Source organism: Anoplopoma fimbria, chromosome 19 (assembly GCF_027596085.1).
Source record: "Anoplopoma fimbria isolate UVic2021 breed Golden Eagle Sablefish chromosome 19, Afim_UVic_2022, whole genome shotgun sequence".
In the NCBI taxonomy this organism is placed as follows: Eukaryota; Metazoa; Chordata; class Actinopteri; order Perciformes; family Anoplopomatidae; genus Anoplopoma; species Anoplopoma fimbria.
Window position 1 is genome coordinate 5,489,364 of NC_072467.1, and position 24,392 is coordinate 5,513,755.

Sequence of the window (24,392 nt, forward strand, 5' to 3'; positions counted from 1 at the left end):
TAATCTTTTTTAAGTTTATTATATACACATAGAAAAACATAAAGGTGAGAAAGTATGAACATAAATAAGAAACTTCACGTTTTGGTTTGTCAACAAAATGCCAACATTTTCTTAAAGTTTTACTTCTCATTCACAGCTCTAATAGCTTTTACAATTCAATCAGTTTCAGACTTTGTAACTTAAATCACTAACTCATAACCTTTCACTCACACAGACATGTGTTTCTGTCCCTGTCCTGGTCAATCGTTGTAGCGTGACAGTTTGAGTCGGGGGATGATGTTCATGGACTGCAGCTCCTGGAACAGAAGCTTGCAGGCGTACGGGATTCTCAGGGAGGAAACGTGGCAGGAAGACTTACAGTAGTGACACCTGGAAGATTGAAAGTGAGGATCAGAACGTAGACAAACCAGAGGACTAACGACTGAACTTTCATTTGATCTAAGGACTAGTGCAGTTCAGAGAGTCGGGGAAAAACAAAATCACCCCATTTTTAAGAGTTTAGATTCAATCTGTAACCCCTACTGTAATTATATCAGGCATTTTTTATATTTGCAAACCAACATCACGACAGTTTCTTGTCTGCATTACAATATGTGCTAAAACTTCATGTTTTACAAATGCTAAACTGTTTAAGACTAAGTAATTGTTGCTTTTTTTGAAGAAAAATAATATCAGTCCTAAAGTTGAACTGGTAAATTCTCAGTTAATTGTCCAGCTTCACCTTGTGGTAAACAAGAGTTTCATCCTAAAAGTGATGACTCAGTAGCCAACGAGAGCTCATTTATAGTGAGGTGATGTAGAAACATAAAATGTAAAATTATGGGGTTTTTTTTAAGTTAATGTGAATTACCATTCATTTTAAGCTTTTTCTGAAAATGACGATGCTTTATTAAGTTTCTTGTTCTTTCAGTACACAGCAATGTACACTGGGTAACTGATCAACAGGTCTGCAGTTGTCGACTGAAGTGTTTAACTTACCACCCAGAGTATCCCAACAGGCCGCATTGCCCGCACACGTCCACCTCGAAGGCGTCACTGGAGATCATGAGGCGCTCCAGCAGCAACATACTCGCTCCGTAGCCGATCAGACAGTCACGTTCCATCTCGCCAAGACGCAGACCTCCGTCTCTGGAGCGGCCCTCCGTAGGCTGCCTGATAACGAAGCAGATGCATAATAATATCACCAGAGTAATAGAGGTATTGGCATTTTAGAGTAGCACTGTTTTATTTTGTTACTTCTATACAATTACAATGGGACCATTGATTTTACCTGGTGAGAACGGCTCTGGGGCCTCGGGCTCTGGCGTGCATTTTGTCAAGCACCATGTGCTTCAGTTTCTGATAATACACCGGTCCAAAGTAGATATAAGCCTCCAGAGGTTCCCTGAGGAAAATACGAAAAATATCAATCAAATGCATCCATAAAGATCTAGTCAACACTACAATAGAGACTATCTCAATTAGCACTCAATTCAATAACATAAACATCCGTCATTTATCAAGTAAAAATACCAAACATTTCATTGTAGCAAAATTGACAATTTAATCAGATTGAATCATTTTGTGCTCAGTAAAGTTGGGATTTGCATCCGTACAAACTTTTGATTGTTTTTTATTCAGTGAAGGATTTGTCTATAAATAAAAGTTACATTATTGTCTTGTTGTAATACAGGAGGGACTAGAAGCTTTATATACACACATAAATATTGGGCATGTATTTTTAGCTATGCTGTCATACCTTCGAGTGGACAGTCTTTTTTTTGTTTTGCGTATATAGCACTCTTTTTTTTGTTTAATCTTAATACTTGAATATTATGTGTACAAATATTATATGCAGCTGATAAACGAAAAATAACTATGAAAATGTAAATATGGTTTTATTGTTTATATAAGCTGCATAACAGCTAAAATCGCTCTGATGAAAGGGCTCATTACATTACAATTATTTTCTAACACAAGCTAGTTTTATGTCTTTGTAAACTCTTAGTAAAAAAATTAACAATTAAAGAATCCATTAAGAAGGCAGCCAGTAATGTGAAGTGTGTCTGAGTTGTGTTTAATAGGATGGCACATGGGCTCTTTATTACCCTGTGATTCCTGAGGTGACGTAGTCTTTGCCCTGGTAGCTGTATCCATAGCGGATGAGATCCTCACACACATCCTTCACCTTGCTGCCTCCGAACGCCGTTCCGTAGTGAAACCGTCCATCCAGGACTCCGGCTTTCCCAGCAAGCAGCTCAATCAACTTTCCCACCTGACAGAATCGCACACAATGGATATGTTCTTAACATACATCTTTTGTGTTTTACACTCTCTCCTGGCCCCAAATGTTGATATTGTGGGTGAGAATAGATTACACATGTACCCCGTGGGGTGGGACCGGCAGTCTAAGGATGACTGATTTCAACAATTCCTCTGAGGTCACACCCAGAGGACCCCTGACCCCACCACATAAAAGGAAACACCTACTCTCATTTCACTCTCAGACCACAGAAACATCTTCCCGAGCCAAACATTTCTGAGCCTTTTCCATGGCAACCACAGGGAGCAAACACACTGGCACTGACAACTTCAGCAGTAAAGATCATTCAAGTTTTTACAGTGTAAGGGACAAAAAGCTGGTGGAAACGGGGCCAAGTTTCATGTCATTCACATTCAGCACCATCCTGCAGTTCAGATGTACTGTGCATGTTTGATAAAACTTCCACACACACTGCTACAGGCGGCGGCTTCGCTGGCAGCCGTCTCCACAGCAACAAATATCTGTTTGTGAACAGTAAGATTGCTGCTTAGCCCCGTCAATGGACGTGTGCTCTGGAAGCCAATGATAACCCAGAGAGGAGAGGAACGGGGATAATGACAGTTTTGTCTGAGAAGAGCCGACACAAACTTATGAAGAGCGACGGTCAACAGGGAGGCCGAGGTGATTCACTCTGAACTCAGCTGTCTGCAGGTTTTGGATTCAGTGTCAAATTACAGAATCTTCAACAAAATAAAAGTTGATTTGACTTATATGACAAAGATTACACAGAATGTTAGCGCTGAAATTATTGAACAATTAATCAATTGACAGAAAACAAATCTACAACTGTTCTGATTAATCATTTGAGCCTCTTTTTAAACAGTAATGGAGAACAATTATTGGTTCCAGCAGCTCGAATCTGATCATTTGTTGCTTTACTTTGTCACAAATTACAGTAAACTAAATGTCTTTCAATTTTGGATTGTAAGTCAGACAAAGAAAGACATTTTAAGACGTCACCTTGGGCTGTGGGAAAGTATGAGAGGCACTATTTTCTGTTATGATTTAGTCTAAACAATTGATTGATTAATCAAAAAAACAGACATTTTATTATTTAAAACAATGAAATGACTTATTGAGAAAATACTGTAATGAAAAATGATGTTAGTTTTAACCCAACAAAATGTGTTCTTCCACAGTGCGTACCGTCATTCTGGAAGGATATCCGTGAGGGTTCATGATAATATCTGGACAGATGCCCGTGTCACAGAACGGCATGTCCTCTTGTGGAACGATGAGGCCACAAACACCTGATACACACAAAAGCGAAAGAATAAAACTTATTGAAGTCAACATGCAGATGAAGCACAACACGCACTAATAAGTGATTTATCTTAAATTAATGATGCCAAATCAGTCCTTATAAGTAATCATTCGATCAAGAAAATTCAAAAAGTAATCTTAACATTTACTTGATTGTTTGAGTCTTTTATCAAGCAAAAGTTCCTAACTAGTTGCTTATTTAAGTTTCTTACATGTGAGAATCAGATTCTATTCTGCATTTATAATCATTGTAAATCTAATAACTTTGGGCTGTTGGTTGGACAAAACAAGTAATTTGAAGACGCCATTTCAGGCTCTCAGAAGTCATAATAAGCATTTTACATTAAGACTTTATGATTCATCTAATAGAATCAATATAAAAGTCAGGAATATAACTTTCAGTTTCAGCACTATGTTCTATTGTAACCAAAAAGTCAAACCAGCTTTGCCCTAACAGCACTGATTAAAAATATTAGCAAACTTCTAGTTAAACTTTTTGCCGCCATGAGGCCTGGTGTGGACCTCTGACAGAATGACATTTCCATACTCATGTGGACAGACAGGGTCCTCTTTGACTCGCATGATGTGGGGGACAAGCGCTCCGGTAGCCAGGAGTTTAAGTGTGAGTGCAAATGTTTGCTGAGGGGCCGAGGCACTCTTCCCTGGCCAGGGTAAACAGATTGTAGGGCCATTTGCAAATGAAAAAAAGAGAAAAAGGAGTGAAGAGAAGGGGAGCAGGAAGTGGCGAAAGGTGCTTAGCTTGACAGGGAGACCGGGATTACACATCCATGACTTTCAGTTTAACTCTGAGGAAGTGGAGGGGATCAACTGAAGAGGAGAAATTGAATCCGTGCACGTGGGAAAAATTCACTATTAGCCGACCACTCAGCGACACAGCAGACTGTTGATGCCATACAGGATGTAGTAGCAGGATGTTGACTGGGAACAAGTACAGAGATTTGCTGGAAAGTCATCCAAGAGCAGGAAGACGGTGAAAAGGAAAAGAGAAAAGGCGAGTACGGCTAAGCCAGAAGAAAAGGTAAAAGGGGAAAATGAAAAGAAAGAAAAGGCAGTTTAAAAAAAAAAGGTTTGAATATCAGGGCAAAAGTAGGATAAAAAGAGGAAAGAGAGCAGAAGAAAAGGTAAAAGGGGGAAAAGAAAAGAAAGAAAAGGCAGTAAAAAAAAAAGTTTGAATATCAGGTTAAAAGTAGGATAAAAGGGGAAAGAGAGAAGGAGGAAAGAAAGTGGAAAATGGAGGAGAAGGTGATTAGAAAGATTCAGAGAGAGAGAGACACTAGTTCCCATAGCAGACATCCTCGGTGTTGTTTGTTTTGTGTGAAAGTGAATGATAAAAGAGGCATGAAATCAGCAGAGAAAGGCAAGACAACAGAAAGGGTCCAGAGCCCTCCATCACAGCTCATACAGCCCCACGCTGGCGGCTCGCACAATGGGCCCCTACTACTGACAACCCCTCCACCTCCTCCCCCACCTCCACAGCTGTGTGTGTGTGTGTGTGTGAGTGTGTGTGTGTAAATAATTAACTTATTCTGCTCTGCTGACCAGGACTTATGAGACTAGTCATGAGTAGCTGTGAGATCTATCGCTGCAGCCAAACTCTAATAAAATAATAAAACCTTGATTTAGGATTCAGTTTGAAATATTTATCTGGTTAATTCTACATACAAATACAAGCCCACTGGAGCAAAAAAAAAAGTTTTCCTGAGCATTTCTTAATTCTAAAGTTTCCTTGAACTCCTCAACATGACTGCATAGAGCTCTGATTAACCTGACTAGCCGTACATCAGTTGCACATCTGGGAGTTCCCATCCAGATCTCCAGCTAACCCCCGGCGACCCCTCTCTCTTCGTCACGATATGAGACAGAAGAGATTGTCCCACCCTGAGCTGACCGCCCAGTGGCCACTGCGTTAATGAGGAGAGTAAATTATGCATGGCGCCAGTTAGCTTTTTGATTAAAACATCATACAAGCCCTCAATAGGGGAGGTGCTGCAAAACAATGGAGGTTGTAAACACTTTTTCTCCAGTAGCAGCAGAATACTGCTGGGGTGTAATAAATTTGCATAGTCTGGCACAGGACAAAGAGCCAATTAATTGAAAAGAGCTCTTGAAGGATGAGGACAGGGGGGCAGTGACAGAGCAACAGCTACTGGGACTTGACTCAACAAATGCTCCGGCACAGAGACGACCAAAGTCTTTTTTTTTTTTTTTTTTTTTTTTTTCCAGTCATTTACAATCTATCATGACTGATAGTGACTGATGGTGGTGACTATTGACGCACTGCTCTTTAATGTGCACATTTAGGGTTGAGCTCAACATGCTGCCCTTTTCAGAGAGAATATGGTTGGACAGTGCTGAGGCCGGTACCTTTCTGTCCGTGCCGACTGCTGAACTTGTCTCCTATCTCTGGTCTCCTGGTCTGCCTGAGGAGGATCTTGATGAGGAAAGCATCTTCCGCGTTGGATGAAATCATGACTTTCTCAATGTACGAGTCTGTTGAGCCTTTGTAGCTGCAGGAAGTAAAAAGAAAAATGGCGTAAGTGATTTTCTCTACAGCAGGATTTGCAAGAAATCAAAACAAGTTGAGCTGTTTCTATTTAACATACAGAAGCTGAAGAGGTGGGTGTGATGTTGCGAGCAGAAGTGCACTCACCTGATGGGCACGTCTCTGTACTGGGGTTGGCCTGGCTGGGTACTGCCCTCCAGTGGTGTCTGGGTGACGGTTGGCATGGACTTGTTCACCAACACCTGCTTGTTCTCCACTTTCTCACCTGTGGCCCCACACAAGACACATCACACACTTTATCACCTGGTAATGATGGCCTGCACAGGCATTACATGCGCGTATATGATGTGACTCTTACCCACACTCCTTTTCAGAAGGAATGTTTTCATTCTCTGAAACCAAAACAATCACAGTCTAAAATCTAGATCAAGTTCTGACCGCCAAGAAGAACAGACATTCTCCAGGATGTGCAGCTACATGTGCATTACATTTATTTTGCAGTCTGTGTATTAATCTCTTATAACAATGAAAACTTCCCCTTTATTTACTTCCAAACAATTAATTGTACAAAAGCACATTAAGTGTGCTAATTAACTCATTGCACCATGATAGTGTCCTTCATTGGATCTCGCTGTGTGTCTGTCGACACAAACAGAAGCCGTGATAAAGAAAGCTGGATACTCTGCTTATGCTGAAATGCCGTTAGTCAGTACCAGACAGAGATTTTAAAGACCACAATAAATGGAGATGCCAGGCGCCTTTCTTTCCCCGTAAAACAGTAAATATTTAATTGTCACCTGAAGTAATTTTCTGTAAAAAAGGCATGAACACAATCAACCCATATAGCCAACAAATATTTTGATAAGTTGTATCAAATTGAACATTTCTTTCCGATATCCCTTTGATTGATTGATCAATAATGTCCCACCCCAACATGTTTCAACAGCAATTACATCACATAAAGTAACTTTAAAGTTTCATGAGGCCTCGAACACTTGCTCACTGAGTAAAACATCAGTAACAAGCCAATGCCAGCAAAAAGACTGAATTCCTGTAAAAGACTGCACAGCGAATCATCTCTCAAATGAATGAATAAGGTATAGATGAATACTGTTTTATTATTAATAATAGAGTTAGTGACATTATTGGAGCAGTGGAGCCTGGTTAGGAGCAGCAAGGCATGCTGGGTCTCATCCAGTCCTGCAGGTACTCACCAGGGGAGCAGATGCCGTCAGCATCCAGGATGCTGTGCCTCCAGATGGGCTTTCGTGTGGCAGCATCCAGCATGGGCCCCATCACCTTGTCAAAGGTCTGGTTGGTGTAACGCCGCAGCGTGCACTTAGCGTTTTTATAGACCAGGCACCGTCCAAATCCTGTTGGAAACATGGAGATTAGGATTAGTTGTCTGAGACCTGAACAGGTGGTTGGAATTCAAATCCAATTAAAAATTAAGATAAAAACGCTAAAATCCTGTGAAAGTTAAATCATGCTCCGTCACCTCTGTCAAGCGAGGCTTTGTTGAGGATCAGAGCGTCCTCAATGTCGTAGCCGCTGTAGCTCATCACGGCCACAGTGGCGTTCTGACCAGCAGGCAGCTTCTCAAAGTCAATCAGCTCGATGGTTTTCGTTTTGACCATGGGCCTCTGAGGGTACGCCAGCAGGTACATCAGAGTGTCGATGCGGTTCCTCTGGTTGTAGCCAATAGTACCTGAAGAGAGGAGCAGCGAGATGAATGCTCTCTGCTTTTGCATGAAGAATTTACTTCCGTGACTCTCTGAATGAATATGTTTATGGATATATGGAACTATCTTGTTAATGTTTACTGCAGTTTGTATCATTATTTTCAAAGTTCCTGAGTAAATGTAATGCTCGGCAATAATCCAATATGATAATTTACCGTCTTTCAATATAATCATATTGTGATTGATTTATATATCGAGATATCATGATAATCAATTACATTGTCTAAATTGACAATAACAAGCACATACCACCTCAAAGATCTTAGAAAATCTCATCATTTTGCTCTAAAGTTCCTAATTAAAGGAGCAAATACTCTGTTACTTTCATTTGTCAAGTATAAAAGTCACATACGACGATACAAAAAACATGTTATTTTATAAAGACAATCTATCAAATAACCAGAACACATGCTACGTAGTGATATACATTGTTATTGAGACATGAAATGACCTGTATTCTGATAGAAGATTTTGGCCCAGTGCCGTCAATGAACAAAACAGTCTTTAAATCAATTATGAGCAGATTACATGTGGTAAATCCTCCTGTTGGGTGGGTCGGGGTGGGCCTGGTTAGCACCACCTCAGAGCAGTGGAGTTGAGGAGCGGGCTCAGTTATGGCATGAAGTCTGGCCTCCCTGGAAGCCTTGACATTTGTCAGATGCTATTACTTCACAATCAGGCTACAAGCACAGAGTCGGTGATAATAGGCCCGAGCTACACAACCAGATTTGCACATGTATAGCGCTGTCCACACAAAACAGACAACGCAGAGGATATTGGGCCAAATATAGTTCCAGTCTGTGTTTTTCTAATAACGGGGGGAGGGGAGGAGGTGACGGACGGAGGTAAAGGGGTGGGGGTGGGGGGATTGACCGCAGCTCTTACGAATGTTAGCAGGGCCGCTTGGGGAAGTTTTGGTTACCAAGGAGCTGCGGGTGCGCACTCTGTGGTCTTTCGCAGCTGAGCACACTGACCCCCCGAGCACAGCCAGAGCAGACACAATGAATTGCTAATGACACTCTGGGTGACTGGCAGGGAAAGGGCCTCCGCACACACACAGCACAATAGAGGACCTACGCAAGCGCCCCATGTTTGATGTCCATGCGCATACACACACACTAACACACACATAGAGAAAAAACACTCAATCACACATACAAATGTATTCTGACAAGAAGTGGCGCAGTAGCAGAGTTTTGGGGGAGACGAACCAGCAGGCTGCTTGTATCTATACTTTTTGTTATTCTAATGTCCTGTTGAATGATTTTAACTTGTGCAAATAAAACTCTAAACTCTGAACCAGCAGATTTAGGAGGCTTAAGAATAGTCTTGATGTAAGATTAAATTACTGTCAGTATCTGTGTTTGCGTGTATGCATGCACAGAAGTAAACACTGTCGCTGTGTGGAGGATGTTTGAGAAAGGATTTGAGATCTTTACAGTTTAAAGACCTGCCTGGTGACTGAAGCTACCTGCTCAGCTGAATCTTACCCATGGCCTGCTTGCCCATAGCACACTGGTAGGTGTTCCTGGGCGACTGGTTGTGGTGGGGGTAGGGAATGAGGCCGGCACACACCCCGAGCAGCGTGAAGGGCTCAATCTCCAAGTGGGTTGTGACTCTGCAGGAAAATGAAAAAAACAAAACAAATAGAAGAGGCAGTGAAAGCAGTGCGTTGAATGACAGAAACAAATCAGGAGAACATTTTCCCATTTTCTGACCGTGTCAGGTGCATTGGGTGCCACTCACTTGCTAATCATGTGTTCATAAAGGGCGATGTGACAGTCGTTCTCCTCATTCACATCCAGGTACTCCACCAGGCCCTCATGAAGAAAGTCTTCAAAGGTTCTGGAGGCAAAAAAGTGTGTTTAAGTTACAATCTGCTCTTTAAATATATATGATTATCTGCACACAAATAGGTTCTTGAAACCTCCTGACTCCCAGCCTCACCTGTAGCCCTGTGACAGATCTTCAATGTGTTTGTTTTTCACCATCGGCTGTCCCCTCTTCACTATGATGTACGGCCTGATGGAGAACAACAGCATAGAACGAAGCAGAAAGCTGTCAAACTACTGAGAGAGGTTTGACATATTCTTTGTTATTAAACATCACCACACCAGGAGGACAAATTATGAAAGGTTAATACATTTTGCTACTTTAAATTAAGCAAATAATTCAAACTTCCTGAGTAAGAAAATGTGATTGTGTTGTACAAAGGTCTGACTGAAGTAGTCTAATTTTTGCATTACAGAATGCATCCCATAGCATTTATTTTTCATGCTTTTTAAATGCCTTATGCATCAGTCCAGGTTTAAACCTGCCCACCTGCAGAGACGTCCTCCATCAGAAGAGATGTAGACGCAGCGGTCGGTCAAGTTGGTGGAGATTGACACAAACTCGTTGATAAAACCGGCCCTGCGCATGAGTCTGAAGGTGTTGATCAGCTTGTGTTGATCTCGAATCACACCGAGAATGTTACCTGTCGACATAATACAGACAGAGATAATTGACATGCTTTAACTACAAAAACATTCAAGTACTGTAACCCACCATCGCCTTTCAACATATCCTGGTATCAGTCTTGAACATGAAGATATCTTTTGTCCAGCTACCTACAAGTGAGTTACTCCTGCACCTCGGAAAAAACACTTTAGAATGATTCCGCTTTGATTAGGGCCTTTTTCTTTCTGATCAAGCATTTGACAAGAGGATTGATGTGTTTAGTTAATGTATTTGTTTCCAGGTTGTGTTTGTGTTTAACGCCCGGGGCACAATGCCTCTTGGTCCACAGCAAAGATAATTTGTGAAAGTGATCTTTAGACATAAAAAGTTACTACAGTTTCAAATTCGTTATCTGTAGAACGTCAAAGTAAATATTAATTTGTAACTCAACACGTCCATATTCCGTTTCAAAATAAAAGCTCAAACATTTTTCCGTAAATAGAATCCCTTAATTTGTTAACACGAGGCTTTCATTCTGAATTATTTGCAGGAGTTTGTGGGAATGCAGGGACTTGCACAACTCCATAAATTAATAGATAACTGCCTTTTAATTGTGTATTATTATTATTATTATCATCATTTACAAATGAGCACATGCTTCTTAACCTTTTTCTTTCTAAAATCAAGTAAAACTAACACTTATAATTAAATTAAATTATACATTCTATTATTGTTGGCCATTATGAGATGATAATTATCTAAAGAAAGAAAGGGCTGGCAGCGGCAGCAGCAGCACCGCAGCAGAAAAAGCTGTCTGTGTAAAAACCACACGTAGGCGAGTTGCAGCATTACAGCGAGGTAGCTGTCACGCCCTGCTCACGACGACAGTGTGGCCCGGGCGTAAAGTAGGACTGTAATTAATCATCCTGTCTACACAATTTCAGAGAATGGGTAAAAATGCCCATCACAATTTCTCAGAATCCAATGTGACGTTTTCAAATTGCTAATGTTGTCCATGCGACCGTCTTAAATGCAAATATATTGTTTGACATCAGATCAAAGTAAGAAAAGCTGGATCACAGAAATGTTTGGCATTTGTGCCTATAATAGGAGTGTTTTAGACTAGAGCTAAATGAAGAAGTCGATTGAAAGAAAATGTAACTTCTTCTATTTAAGAATAATTGTGTTCATAAGAAGTGAAACAGTTAACTCAAGGTACTATGGGAGTAAGACACTGAGCAAATTCAGCTTATTGGTTAAATTTTGAGTGAAAAAGCAAACTTTATATGGAAAGAAAAAGAGAATCAGCATGCGTATACAGTAATGTTCTCTGAACCTCATCGGCTGGTGAAAGCCGAGCTCAGGCTGCCTGCAGGGGTTTGTTCATATCAAGTCTGACAGACAAATGAGTGGAGAACAGAGGAGACACTGTGCTATGCCTCTGTGTGAGGGCACATTTGCAGGGAACACACTCTGAAGGGCTTTGACACCTGCTGCTACCAAGTAATTAAATGGTATGGCAGCTAATATAATTTGACAGTTATCAGTGGTGAGACAAACATATACAGTAATTAAGGGGCCAAGTTCTGACTCAAGAATAATACCTACTGCTGCCATGAAATTAATGACTTATCAGCCACCCTGCAAAATACAAAATTGCTTTCTGTAAACTAAACAGAATATTTTCCCTTCATGTTCAGAAGCAATGCATTCAAAACAGGGAGGATTAAACTTTCTTTTCAAGTGATCTAAAGCAACAGCATCCACTGTTAGTTCTCTTTGTGTTTATTTATTAATTAGGCAGCAGTGATGCGGAGGAGTTTTACCATTGAGGAAGACGAGGAAGACGCTTGGGTAGGAGAGCTCCTCTCCACACAGCAGGTTGACATCTTCTACTCCCAGATTGAAGGCCAGTTTGATGATCGGACCGTCCTCCATGTCGGTGGTGATGTGGGTCATCAGAGCCAAGTTCTTCACCAGACCACAGGCCTACAAACCAAAACAATGTTATAAACCATTAGAAGATACTATGTTATATAGAAATTTACATTTCTTTGTATTTGCACGAGGGACTGGCCATATCGCAAAAATCTTCCATCACGATATAGGTTATTTCATATCTCAATGACAACTTAAATCACAATGTAGAATTTTCTTCTGGTAATTCAATAAATAAAAACTATATGAATAACCACATGGTTTGTCTATTCTTGTGTGAATTTAATACTTGACAAATGAAAGAAACTGATAATTTTCTGATTTAATGCAAAATAACCAGATTTTCAGAGATATTTTAGGTAGTATTTGCTTGTTATTATCAATATAGACAACTTAATTGTGTATCAGGATATCTCGATATATGATTTCGTCACAATTTTCATCATTATCAACACCTAATAAATGACCCAATTAACACCGTATAATGTTGCATACAAAACAACAATAATGAACCACGCGTTTTGTGACAACCACACCAAATCAATCTACAACCATATTTAGTGGACATCTACTGATGTTTTCAAAAAGGCAAGAGCTGTAACACTGTACCATGTGGCTCATTTCAGCCCTGCATGTTCCATGCATACTTTTACTCTGATATCAGCATTTAGCAGATATTCAACATGGAGAACTGTTAGCGTAACCTCGTCACTGGACCTGCAGGAACAGGTGAAGTGTGGCTGCAGCAGCTCACTCACCTCTCCCTCAGGTGTGTCAGACGGACACAACATGCCCCACTGTGACGGCTGCAGGGAGCGTGGCCCGCTGACCTTCCTGGTCTTCTCAAACTGGGAGGAGATCCTGGTCATCATGCCGAGAGCTGAAATAAAAGAGAGACGAGACAAGACCTGGGTGACACCCTGACGGTCCATCTTGAATCTTTTTAGAGACCAGTTGCCCTGTGGACAAAATAAATCACTATTATTAATTAATCTGCCTATTAATACACTTTTCATGGACAAAAAAATGAACTAAAAGATTTAGGATTATCATATTAATTCCACTTAAAACAAGTATTCTTTTGCTTTTAAAGCTTTCCAATTGAAGGGGCGAAAGATGCACGATTAAATTACAACTAACTCACTCTGCTGTGATTGGACCGTGTTGTTGTGACTAAGAACTGCTGTGCCACATATCAAATTCATGCAATGACTCAGCCTTCATAGTCATGAAAAGCTATCTGCGTTGTGTAGAGGTCTGAGGCCTCAGCTCAGATGATGCCCATTTAAATTAAGAGATATTATTTTCTTTCTGTGAGCATAAACTGGATTTTAGCTTCATACTTTTTTATATACATCTATTTATGTCTGCATTGTATATATATTTAAAAAAAAAAAAAAGACTGAATGTACACAATTACAAAACAAAACAGAATAAAACGTTGTCGGAAATAATAATAAATGCAATCAACTAGATTACTCTGTTCATTCACGTTTTGCTTTACCTCTTCTACTGGTAGTGTTGGGGTAACTTAGTTTGTGTAAGTAACTAACGACTGTTCACATAAAAATACATTTATCATTACTTAATCACCAAATAGTAGTCTGAGCGTTGAGTGTTCATAGAGACGGAGCAGACAGTGACTCTGTTTGTTGCTTAATGTGCTTCAGTAGGACAGATGTTTGATGGCATAAGGTTTTAAATGTGGTTCATCGAGGGGTCAGGTGCTTCCTTTCTATTAATAATTTCTTAATATTTATGGTTTATGAATGGCGCACACTCACAGTGGATATGGCATTGACCATGCCGTTGGTGATCTGATCCTGCCGCATGTGCTTCACCACATCAAACTGAGCTGCTCTCTGCTTGGGGATGATCTGGTCAGCGATTTTCTTCAGCTCAGAGTTGAACTTCTTAAACAGATCTTCAAACAGCAGAGACAGGAGCTGAGACAGAGAGACACAATCATCAGTGACAATGTTTTTGATTGATATTATTCAATTGTCACGTCTCCAGCCAGGATGTTGAGTAAGAACAGTCATTTCAGAGAGTTGTCATTGTTTCTTCATAATCAGACTCTCAGATCTTCTGGCACCTCACATCTGTTCCTGCCTTTAATCAGTGCTGAGGTGTGTTTACAGTCAGATTTAATAACCAGGTGTGCCGGCTCACTGATAAGCCTGACCTGGCCTCGGTCCCAGGTCTGTGTCCTCCTCCGCCAGGCCTACAGGAGGCAACCTCTCTCACAACCCCCACCCACCCTGTGCATTAGCATACATCAAAAACAAACAGGCAGCGCTGCTTAAAATTAATAAAGAAATTAAGCTTCCGTTGCGCAGCCAGGCCAATTAGTTGAATGTCAGGGAACCATAATTGGAGAGTGAGGAGATTGCTGGCGTTGTTAGTGTGTAAGCCCCCTATTGAAAGAGGGGTCTGTCCCCCCCCCCTCCTCCATCTCCTGCTCCTTATACAGAGCAGGTTGGGGGGGAAATTAAAGGCCTTAAGACAGCAGTAATTACATTATCAGAGCCGGGCCTGCGGATTAGCTCAATCGCTCTAGTCAAGGCAGCAATTCTATTGTCACGGTGCTGAAAAATCCCCATGCTTCCACAGCCTCTGGATTTTGGTACCACTGCATATCTCTCTCCTGACAAAGCCAGGCTGAAATACAGGAAGGGGGGTTGAAAACAAAAAAGGGAAAAACAAAGCTGAATAGAAATAATGAGAGTTTTATTAAAAGAAGGAGGCAGGGACAAAGATGCAGGTGAGCGATCGGGGCTGGAGCAGCCGCTGTCCTTTGGTCCAGTGCTGTGACCCATTCACACTAAAGCACGTGAGCAATATTTGTTCTTTTCCACACGTGTATTATTCATCAGTATGACGCCCGTTTTGTTTTCTAGTAGCTCTATGAGTAAAGAAAAGGTAGAGAATACCTTTCAATTATGAACATCCAGATCAACAGGGTGTATTTTAATGTCAGAACTGATTCCCTGTTGATCCGTTGACAAATTAACAAATAAAACGAACTACATGGACCTGTGTGTTTTTGTCATGCAATGTGAAAAATATAAGACCGACTGAGTCAATGGCAGATTAAATATTGCATTACACCAGCAATAAATGAGACCACATGGAGGCTTACCTGTCCAGCCAACTCGAGACGTTTGTTGCCATAGTAATCTCTGTCGTCCACCTTGTTCTCCCCTTGAGCCAGGATCACTCTCCGAACCATCACAGCCAGGTAGATACACTTTGCCCGAAAGTTAAACTCTTTGACCTGCAGACAAAAAACACAATGATTACAATTTGTGGAATGTACTGAATACACGCTGTGATTCTTGTCTGTCTGTTTACCAACATACCGGCACATGTGTGAGGATAAGAGACGCCAAAAGCTCTCTGGCCTCCTCCATCTTGGTCTTCTTGGGACCTCCCCACATGCGCTGCCTTCGCACTTTATTCCCGAGGTACCTTAGAGCCTGAAACACAGAGCAGCAGATACAGCCGAGGTCAGGGAGTGCCAAGTGTTGATGTTGGTACGGATGTGACACACAAAAAACATCCCATAAAATATTTGTATTAGTTTGGGAAAAATAAAGTTTTCTTTTAACAAATTTTATCTAAAATGCTTAACATTTGCAAAAAGCACCCAATCCAACCTCTTAGCTATAAGACCTTGACAAAAACATAAAACAAGTAAATAAATAAAAAACAATCAATAAATGTAACCACTAGGGTGACAAGTGTCAAGAATCATATGTGATCTAGAAGGGTTTAAAAAGTTTAAGACACAACTTAATGCATCAGTGTTAACATAAAGAGCTTTGCTGTTATTAAATATATTCTGAAATTAAATTTATTTCAGGGAATATTGGATCAAAGAAAGAATAAGTCAGAAAGTCTATGATACTGATCAGGCATTAAATGCAAACTTTCAGTACTTTTATTAAAGTATTATTGGTATTTTTTCTCTCCCGTTGAAGCCCTGCAACTTTTGATATTTGACAGTTTTTGATATTCAATGCTAAGAACAAACTTAATTTGGTATACAAAATTTATAGAGGTTCACTTCCCAGAAATGGTCAATAGTTTTGTATTTAAAGGCATTTGGTGTTAGTGTGTTTGAGGCTGATTGTAAAATGATTAACATGTGTGGAATTTTCTAGAAAAAGAGCACAGAAAACACATGTATCAGGCTTGTGGGAGGTCAAGTGAATCAAAATCACACACCCACACACACACACACACACACACACACACACGCAAGTCAGTGTTTCTCTGGAGCCCTCTACTTATCTATAGAAGGTCAGAGGATAATGAGGCTGAAGACTTTTGGCAAGACCACCCACCCTGGTATCCGCAATGCACTAAATAAATTTCTCTCTCTAAATATATATATTTTGTACACTTAAATACCCTCATGTCAACAGCGTAGAAAAAGTAATTGTCTAATAAAAAAAAAAAAAAAAAAAAAAAAATATAAAATAATATATATATATATATATATATATACACACACACACACACACACACACACACACACACACACACACACACACACACACACACACACACACACACACACACACACACACACACACACACACATACATACATACATACATACATACATACATACATACATATTGTAATGTCATATATTCATATTTATTAATTGATGAAATAATCAAATCTGATTTCTAGGTATATATCACTAGAAAGAAAAGATGATAGTCAAATTTAGTTTAGGCAGATTACTTATCATAATCTGATAACAATGTTTCGTAAGCCTTATCTGCCTTTAATTATATAGATTTAGGCCTCATTGTGCACAATACAATGACCCAATGAATACCATGAAAAGACATCATGGAGGCTGGCAGACAGAGGAACATGAGAGCGGCGGAGACTGGTTGCTAGGAGGCAAATATGGCCTCATCAATGCATCAGCGGTTCCTCTAACAACATAATCTTTATGAAAAACAAATTGGGCGATTGCATTCATCTGTAGATGTCAAAGAAAACACGCAGGCCTCCTGAATAAACTACCCAAAGCATTACTTGACTGGCTGGTAAGACAAAACCTTAGTCATCAGATCACAGAGACAAAGAAAATACCTTCTGTCAACAGACAGGAGCCGCTTGTTTCCGTGTCTGTACAACAACATCCTGCTCTTCAGACGGAGTTAATGGGCATATTATGGCTGGCTGATAATTCAATAACACCGTTTATTGACTTCCAGCTGAATCATACTGTAATGATGTTATCATTCTACCTATTCTGTTGTCTAAATGAATTATACTGAGAATTACACTGTAACTTAAAAACTAGCAAAATGAGCTTGTTCAACAAAATATCCTCACTAGCTAGAGAGTCTCATGCAATTTTATAACAGAAGGACAGTTATTGCTTTCAACAACGTTCAATTCTTCGAGTCATGATATATACTTTTTTGTGTGGAAATTATCATCAATATTTTGCCATTTTCAGTAATATGCTAATTCACTTCTTTGCTGAGAGTCAGATGATAAGATGACCACTGTTAGGTCTGTATGCTAAATATGAAGGCAATTAGCTTAGCTTAGCACAAAGACTGGGGTGAAAAGCTAGCCCGCCTCTAGTACTGGATCTACTGGGGGTAACGTGACTTCCTGAGTCTTGTTGTTCCTGTGAGGTTGCCAGGCGACCAGCAGAGACTCTAATTAGTACGGTAAGCTTTATGCTGCATTCACACTTAACTAGAGCGACAAAACAACAGGTTACAAGTCATTTTTAATGGAAGCCATTGACATGAAGCTACAAACTGAAGCCCGACACTTGTCTATGTGTGACGTGCTACAAATCAAAGTTGGGCTGGTCCTGACTTCTTTCAATGACGCGGGAAGCATCAACCAATCACATGTGTTTGTTTAAACTTGTTCTGTTCCATCTACAAAAATGCCATTAGTCAGTTCCCAGAGCTATTGAACTACTTCAAAGAGCACTTGAGCGACACTTTAACAGCAACTCACCGACAATGTACACTTGGCCATTTAGTTGCTTTTGTCGATTGTAGTGTGAACACAGCATTGGAGGTGCTGGTAGGCTGATTCTCTTATCGTTGGAGAGAGCAAGGCTAACTGTTTTCCCCTGTTTCAAGTCTTTATGTAAAGCTAAATTAATCTGCTGTCAGTTTATATATTTACTGCACAAACATGAGTGATATAAATCATTTTATCTAACTTTCAGCAAGAAAACTACTAAGTGTATTTCCCAATATGTTGAACAACTCATTTAACAAAAAAAGGGTTATAAGGTCAAAATCAATGCAGCCCAGGACGAGATATCCTGATGTTTAAATGCTGGACCCTACATTTCCCATAATGCAACAAATTGCATCCATTTACTTGCCCATTCTGCCTGGTAAATGCAAACTCCCTTCAAAGTCCAACAGTTTGTAGCACAATGGCTCTGTTTAACTTCTCAAGTTCAGGCTGAGAAAACCTTGAAAACATCAGGGTTATTTTCTTAGACTTAAAAGATCCTCCTCTTTTGTTCGTGATTTTTTTTTCTTTAGTGAACTGAATATATTCAAGGTAAACCTTAAAGCTCTGGTTCTACTCAGGGTTTTTTTTTTAATCATGTACTTGTGTTTTAGTGGACTCTCTTTTTTGTCTTCTTATTTCTGTGTACTGAATGATTTATTTATGATCATATATTATAATTAGCAGTTGTAATTTCATCATTTGCGCATGTTTGTTTTTTAAACAATGCTTGATCAAGACTTGTATGTTTTGTTAGCTTTGTAAATCTAGATAAAAAGATAATTTAAGGCTTAGTAGGATTCCCCTTAACTACTTAAATGACTCTTATGTGTAAAAATCTGAGTTTTCCTATATTTTGAGGATAATAACTTCAACCACACATAGACCACTGACGTACCTGAGTCTGTGTGAAGATCTGGGCCTTCTGACACTCCTCCAGGCTCGGGGCAAAGCTGGCCATGACATGCTCCTCCGTACCGATCATCTGCACTATCTCCTGGTCACTCTCTACGCCCATACCCTGTGTGAACGACCAGAAAAGAGCGTGTGATGGAAAGTTAGATTAGAGTTACAAGTGTGGACTCATAAAGATATAATTTATGTAACTACATGAAGACCATAGAAATGATGTGATGTGCACACAAAGTAGACATTTTGTAACTAGTAACTGGAACAAGAGGTGAGCCAGGAGGCATAAGGAGGAGCAGTGTTGGTAGACGGCGAGGTGAACTGGGAGTCATAAGGTTGTCTGACATTTGTTTATGGAAATGTGAAGCTGTGGGAACTGATCCGTCTGTCCCACACTTTTTTCTAACTCAAATGTTGTTTCTGCAGCCAAACACGGGAAGGGAAGGGGAAAGAATTCACCCAAGATATACAAGTGCACTGTAAACAGAGCCAGCATGCAAACTTTGTGCTGCAGATAATGACTTCAGCTCCAAACACTCAACTCTCAGAAGTTGACAAGTTTGGAGAGATTTGTCCTCAGTGGGAAAAGGAGTTAATGATGCCAGCTGGCTAACTGACATTTTCATTTAGAGTGAAGGACGACACATGAACATGGATCTGATGAAGTACTACTGAAACTACTGACTGCTACCTGCACACTAACGTGCAACAGAAACCTCTCATGAAATGGGACATGTATTGTTTATGTTGTGTGAAATCATCTACTGGAGATAATTCAGCAGACTAAAACAACATCAGTATAAACAACTCATCTAGCTGTGTTGTAGCACCCTCTACTGGAAGTTCAGTATCACGTTGATGTGTCAGTTTAACCATCAACAACTCTTTCACCTTGAAAATGATGGCAATCGGAGCGTCTTCTGACAGCGTGTTGTGTCTGAGGTAGAATCTGCCTTGTTTGACAATCATATTCGTTCTGCTTTTCTTCTCATGGGTGGAGCTGAAATTGAAGAAAAGATTTCAATAATAAATTGAGAGCAGGTGAAGAAACAGAAGGTTTGATAAAGAAAGCAAACAATGTCACAATGATATAAGAACTGGAAACTTATGGAAACAAAAGTAACATATAATTATATCATTTTCGCAACTTCAAAATTTCAGGTATTAAATGGTGCTATGTGGAGTATTTGACCTTCAGTAGCGCTTTTGAGCAGCTTTTTATGAGTGGATCCCTGCTTTGTTTATCGTGCACATTCATTTGAATTGCTCCTGATAAGTGTTGATGCTTTACACTCTTATTCCATCCCTGCAGATCAGAATAACGCGAGGAGACTTTATGATGATAAATGCAAATAAAAAATCCTCTGTTGTAGATTATTAGAAAAATAATCTACATACTGTTAGTTCCCATATGACTAAAATAGCAAAACATTTTTAATTTCATAAAATTGGTGAAAGTTTAACTTTAAGCAGAACTATTTATTTCCTGAAGGTAAATCTACACACAACCCACACAGTATTCCGTTCTGTTAACATCTAAAGAGACTTTCTGGATGTAGATTTTTAGAAATGCAAATGGTGCTACGGGTAAAAATGAAAAGTCAACATTTCAAGAACTGTTTGGACATTTGAGACTGACATTGTCTTTTTAATATTTTAGTTTTTTGAGGTTGTGTGTGTTTCACAAGCAGTTGCCTTTAAATCCTGCAATCTGTGCTAGTATTATTAATGGAACTGCCTTTTTAAAAACTCACTGAATGGATGATTAGGGGAGATGTTGTTACAGTACCTGGTAACTGAGGCTCCAACTGCACCCTTCCTGTCCTGCTCCACAATGATTCGATTCTTGGACAGCTGTTCCTGGATCAGAATCACTTTCTCCTGACCTTTTACAATGAAATAACCCCCTGTGCAGAAATACCACATGGAGTGTATAAATCACAAATACAAAAATTAAACTGTACTGATAATTGTGAGGATGTGTTAATGCTCTCATTCAGTGTAATCCTTTGTATACCTGGATCCAGAGGACATTCATTGAGTTTAGAAACCTCAATGTGCGTCTTTCCTGTGAGAACACAGTTTGAGCTACGCAGCATGATTGGCATCCTGAGGCAAAGCAGAGTTAAATACATTATTAACAAGAGCCTGAATTTATACTTGTACTGTATATATTCTTATATTATACTGTATATACAGATTGTTTTGTATCCATTATGGACAAAAACTTAAACTGTGAGATAATAGCTTATCATCATCAAGCTCTCTGAAAAAAATTAGCAGGCGAAAGAGTTGTAGGAATACTTCACCACCAAAACTACCATTTATATATCTATTACTCACCTTGTGTTAACTTAAAAAAAAATGCCTCCACGGTGAACAAAGAAAAAAAAATGAGCTTAGAATTAATTGAAGTAAATGGTGGCTGTGTTTAACAACAGCAAAACTATACAAAAACATCTGTTGAAACTCTCAAACAACACATGCAGTGTAATCAAAGTCTCATTTGCATATGTATCTTTGTCAAACCTTCCTATTTTAAACACTTCCGCACAGTGTCGTGCTTGTGCTCTCCTTGCACTAATGAGTAAGACTTTTCTCAGTTTTCAAATTTTTGGTTCACTGAGAAGGCATTCAAGAAAAACTCAAAAATTCAAGGTAACACAGGGTGAGTAATTGATATACAAATGGTCATTTTGGGAGTTGAAGTATACATTTAAGATAAATTAAAAGGGGACCAGAATTAACGGTGACTGAAAGATGTTGTATCCAGACTGGTGAAATGTCTCTGTGGCTTGTAAAGTTTTGACTCTGAAGGTCATAAATTAAATCTGGGCAAAATGTGACACTGTGATATTATGATACCTTCCGATGGGCAGTGCATTGCGGATGATTCTCTGACTGCCACGAGTGTACTCTATGTCCACTGTGATGGGCGCTGAGTAGGTCATGTCTCTGAGACGACACTGTAAAAACAACAGGAACAATGAGTGAGATGTTCTGACATTTGATGTCATCATGGGTTAATATATTTTTACATAATTACCAAATATACCTATCAGGGCTAGAACTCATGTTTTTTTTAAACAATTGATTCATCATTTAATCAATGAAATCTCAAAACATAGTGAAAAATGTGCTTCATACTTTAAGTTTCTAGAACCAAATATGTGTCATCACATTGCTTTTGTTTGATCAATTCAAAACGCTTAATTAAAAATGATGTGAAACAGAGAAAATTCTCACATACAAGAAGCTGCAACCTGCAAATATTTGACATTTTTGCAAATATGAAAATTTTTGACCATTACTTATCTGTCAATTGGCAAATTATCTCTGATAAGCAAAAAAAACTAATTGTCTCCACTGAAAAAAAATATGTTGAACTGCAGCTACACAAACTTTTCTGCCAACATAGGTTCATAATTTTTACTTAACATTACACAACAAACTGAGCTCACTTCATGAGGAGATACTGGTCTGGTTACGTTGAAGCTTTCTTCAACATCAGGCATGCCAACGTAGATATTTAGGTATCTGCAAGGAAAACATATATAAATATTAAAAACATCATTAACTATTTTCAACACAAGCTGCTACATGTATGTCTGTAGTGTAAGATTAATGTCAGTTAACCCAAACGACGATGTTCATGTGACTTACTTGAGGTACCACATTGGATCAGCATCACTTGTGATCTTCTCGTTTGCTTTCATAATTTTCTTTATCTGGAAAACCAGACATAATCAACATGAACATATATACATAAAGATACAGCTGTACACACACTCAGCTGTACACACTTGGATTTGTGTTTTACCTCAACATTGATAAAATAGTTGAACGAGTCGATGTGCTGCTTCACCAGACCTTTCACCTGGAAAACAGATTGAACAGGTCAAACAATGACGCAGAAACAAAAAATGTCCATGGTGAAATAAATACTGTTTTTGATTTATTAAAAAAAATATATATAAAAACAATGAATTGCAAATTATAAGCATCTATCCCTTAAATATTTCTCAGTGTGTTAGGCTATTGTTGGCAACGTTGAAAATCCATGATTTTAGTGAAATTTTGATTTAACCTGAAGCATTTCATTCACTAGATTAAAGACAGAAACACTCTGATCATTTCATCCATTAACAAAATATATGTTAATTTAACAGTAACTTCACTATCACATCACAATATAAAATCAGGCTACATATATCATAATAGAGGATTTATAAACTACATGTAGGATAACATTCAGTATGGGATATTTGGGGTACACAGCAGATGGATAAATGTTGGTATGTTACCTTTAGAAAGGCAGGTAACAGTTTCCATTTTTCCTGTAAAAAATAAAAAGACATAAAATAACACATCAGGTTCCACTGGACTCTTGTCATTAACCAGCAGTGAGAGCATTGAGCTTGAAAATCTTTGTTATTCTGCAACCGCAAGTTAAGTTTTCAGAATGTCTTCAATTTGCAAAAATGACAAACATGTCAATAGGTGTGACACTATAACTGACACACTGCCTGTGGTTTAGGTTCATATAGCACTCCACAAGCTGTTTGTTATGTTTTGTCTGTCGTGATAGCCACCATGCTAACATTAGCTTCTCCACTCGTGGTGTGAAACTTTCGGGCTTAATTTCCTCTCAACTCACCGCTATAGTGTTGACAGGAGCCGCCAGCTCCTGAGGAGTCATGTCACAAAACTCTCCTCCAAGTACCTCCATGGTTATTTCTACTGCTCAATAGTAAACACATAAGACTCTGTTCATACTGTCAATGTTGATATACTTTCTCGTCGGAAGTCGCTGCAGCATGCTTCCCTCTCATGTGTTCCACTGTAAAACGTCCGTGCGGGCGGAACAAAAGAAAGTTGTTCCGCCCTTCTGTCATTTTCTGCTGCTGAAGGAAATCGTGCAATAATCGGGTATAGAGATTCTTGTATGCATGTTTGTAGGTATGGTTATCTGGCAAGTGTCTGTGAACATCAGTATGAACCTAACGCACAAACAAATTTGGTAAACCTAGGCACGTTATTGATTCAAAGCACTGGTACTTTAAATGTGAATTAAGATTTGTGGGAATGTATTCGTTTATTAGTATTGCGGAAAATGGCCAAATAAACAGACAATTGACCAAATTAATAAATACAAAAACATAAAAATTTAATTAAATTAAATGCAAAATGTTCTCACTTGGTTTTATTTGTCCAGGTTGGTGAAACTTCTGCTGCCACTGCACTTTTCCAG

General features: G+C 39.3%; 1 protein-coding gene across 1 annotated transcript; it reads right to left on the reverse strand.

Moving 5' to 3' along the window:
* On the reverse strand, positions 1–23,993 carry polr3b (polymerase (RNA) III (DNA directed) polypeptide B). Its single transcript, XM_054619377.1, has 28 exons — positions 23,799–23,993; positions 23,446–23,478; positions 22,962–23,018; positions 22,805–22,869; positions 22,603–22,678; positions 22,007–22,107; positions 21,159–21,250; positions 20,931–21,048; positions 20,033–20,141; positions 19,131–19,253; positions 15,571–15,687; positions 15,351–15,485; positions 13,993–14,154; positions 12,967–13,167; positions 12,097–12,259; positions 10,154–10,307; positions 9,779–9,853; positions 9,578–9,676; positions 9,322–9,449; positions 7,588–7,797; positions 7,304–7,462; positions 6,237–6,354; positions 5,951–6,093; positions 3,449–3,552; positions 2,088–2,254; positions 1,271–1,384; positions 979–1,152; positions 1–369 (listed from the first exon to the last, which is right to left on the reverse strand). The coding sequence occupies exons 1-28, from the start codon at positions 23,868–23,870 to the stop codon at positions 240–242; spliced, it is 3,399 nt and encodes a 1,132-aa protein (XP_054475352.1). The 5' UTR covers positions 23,871–23,993; the 3' UTR covers positions 1–239.
* Between the last annotated feature and the right edge of the window lie 399 nt (positions 23,994–24,392).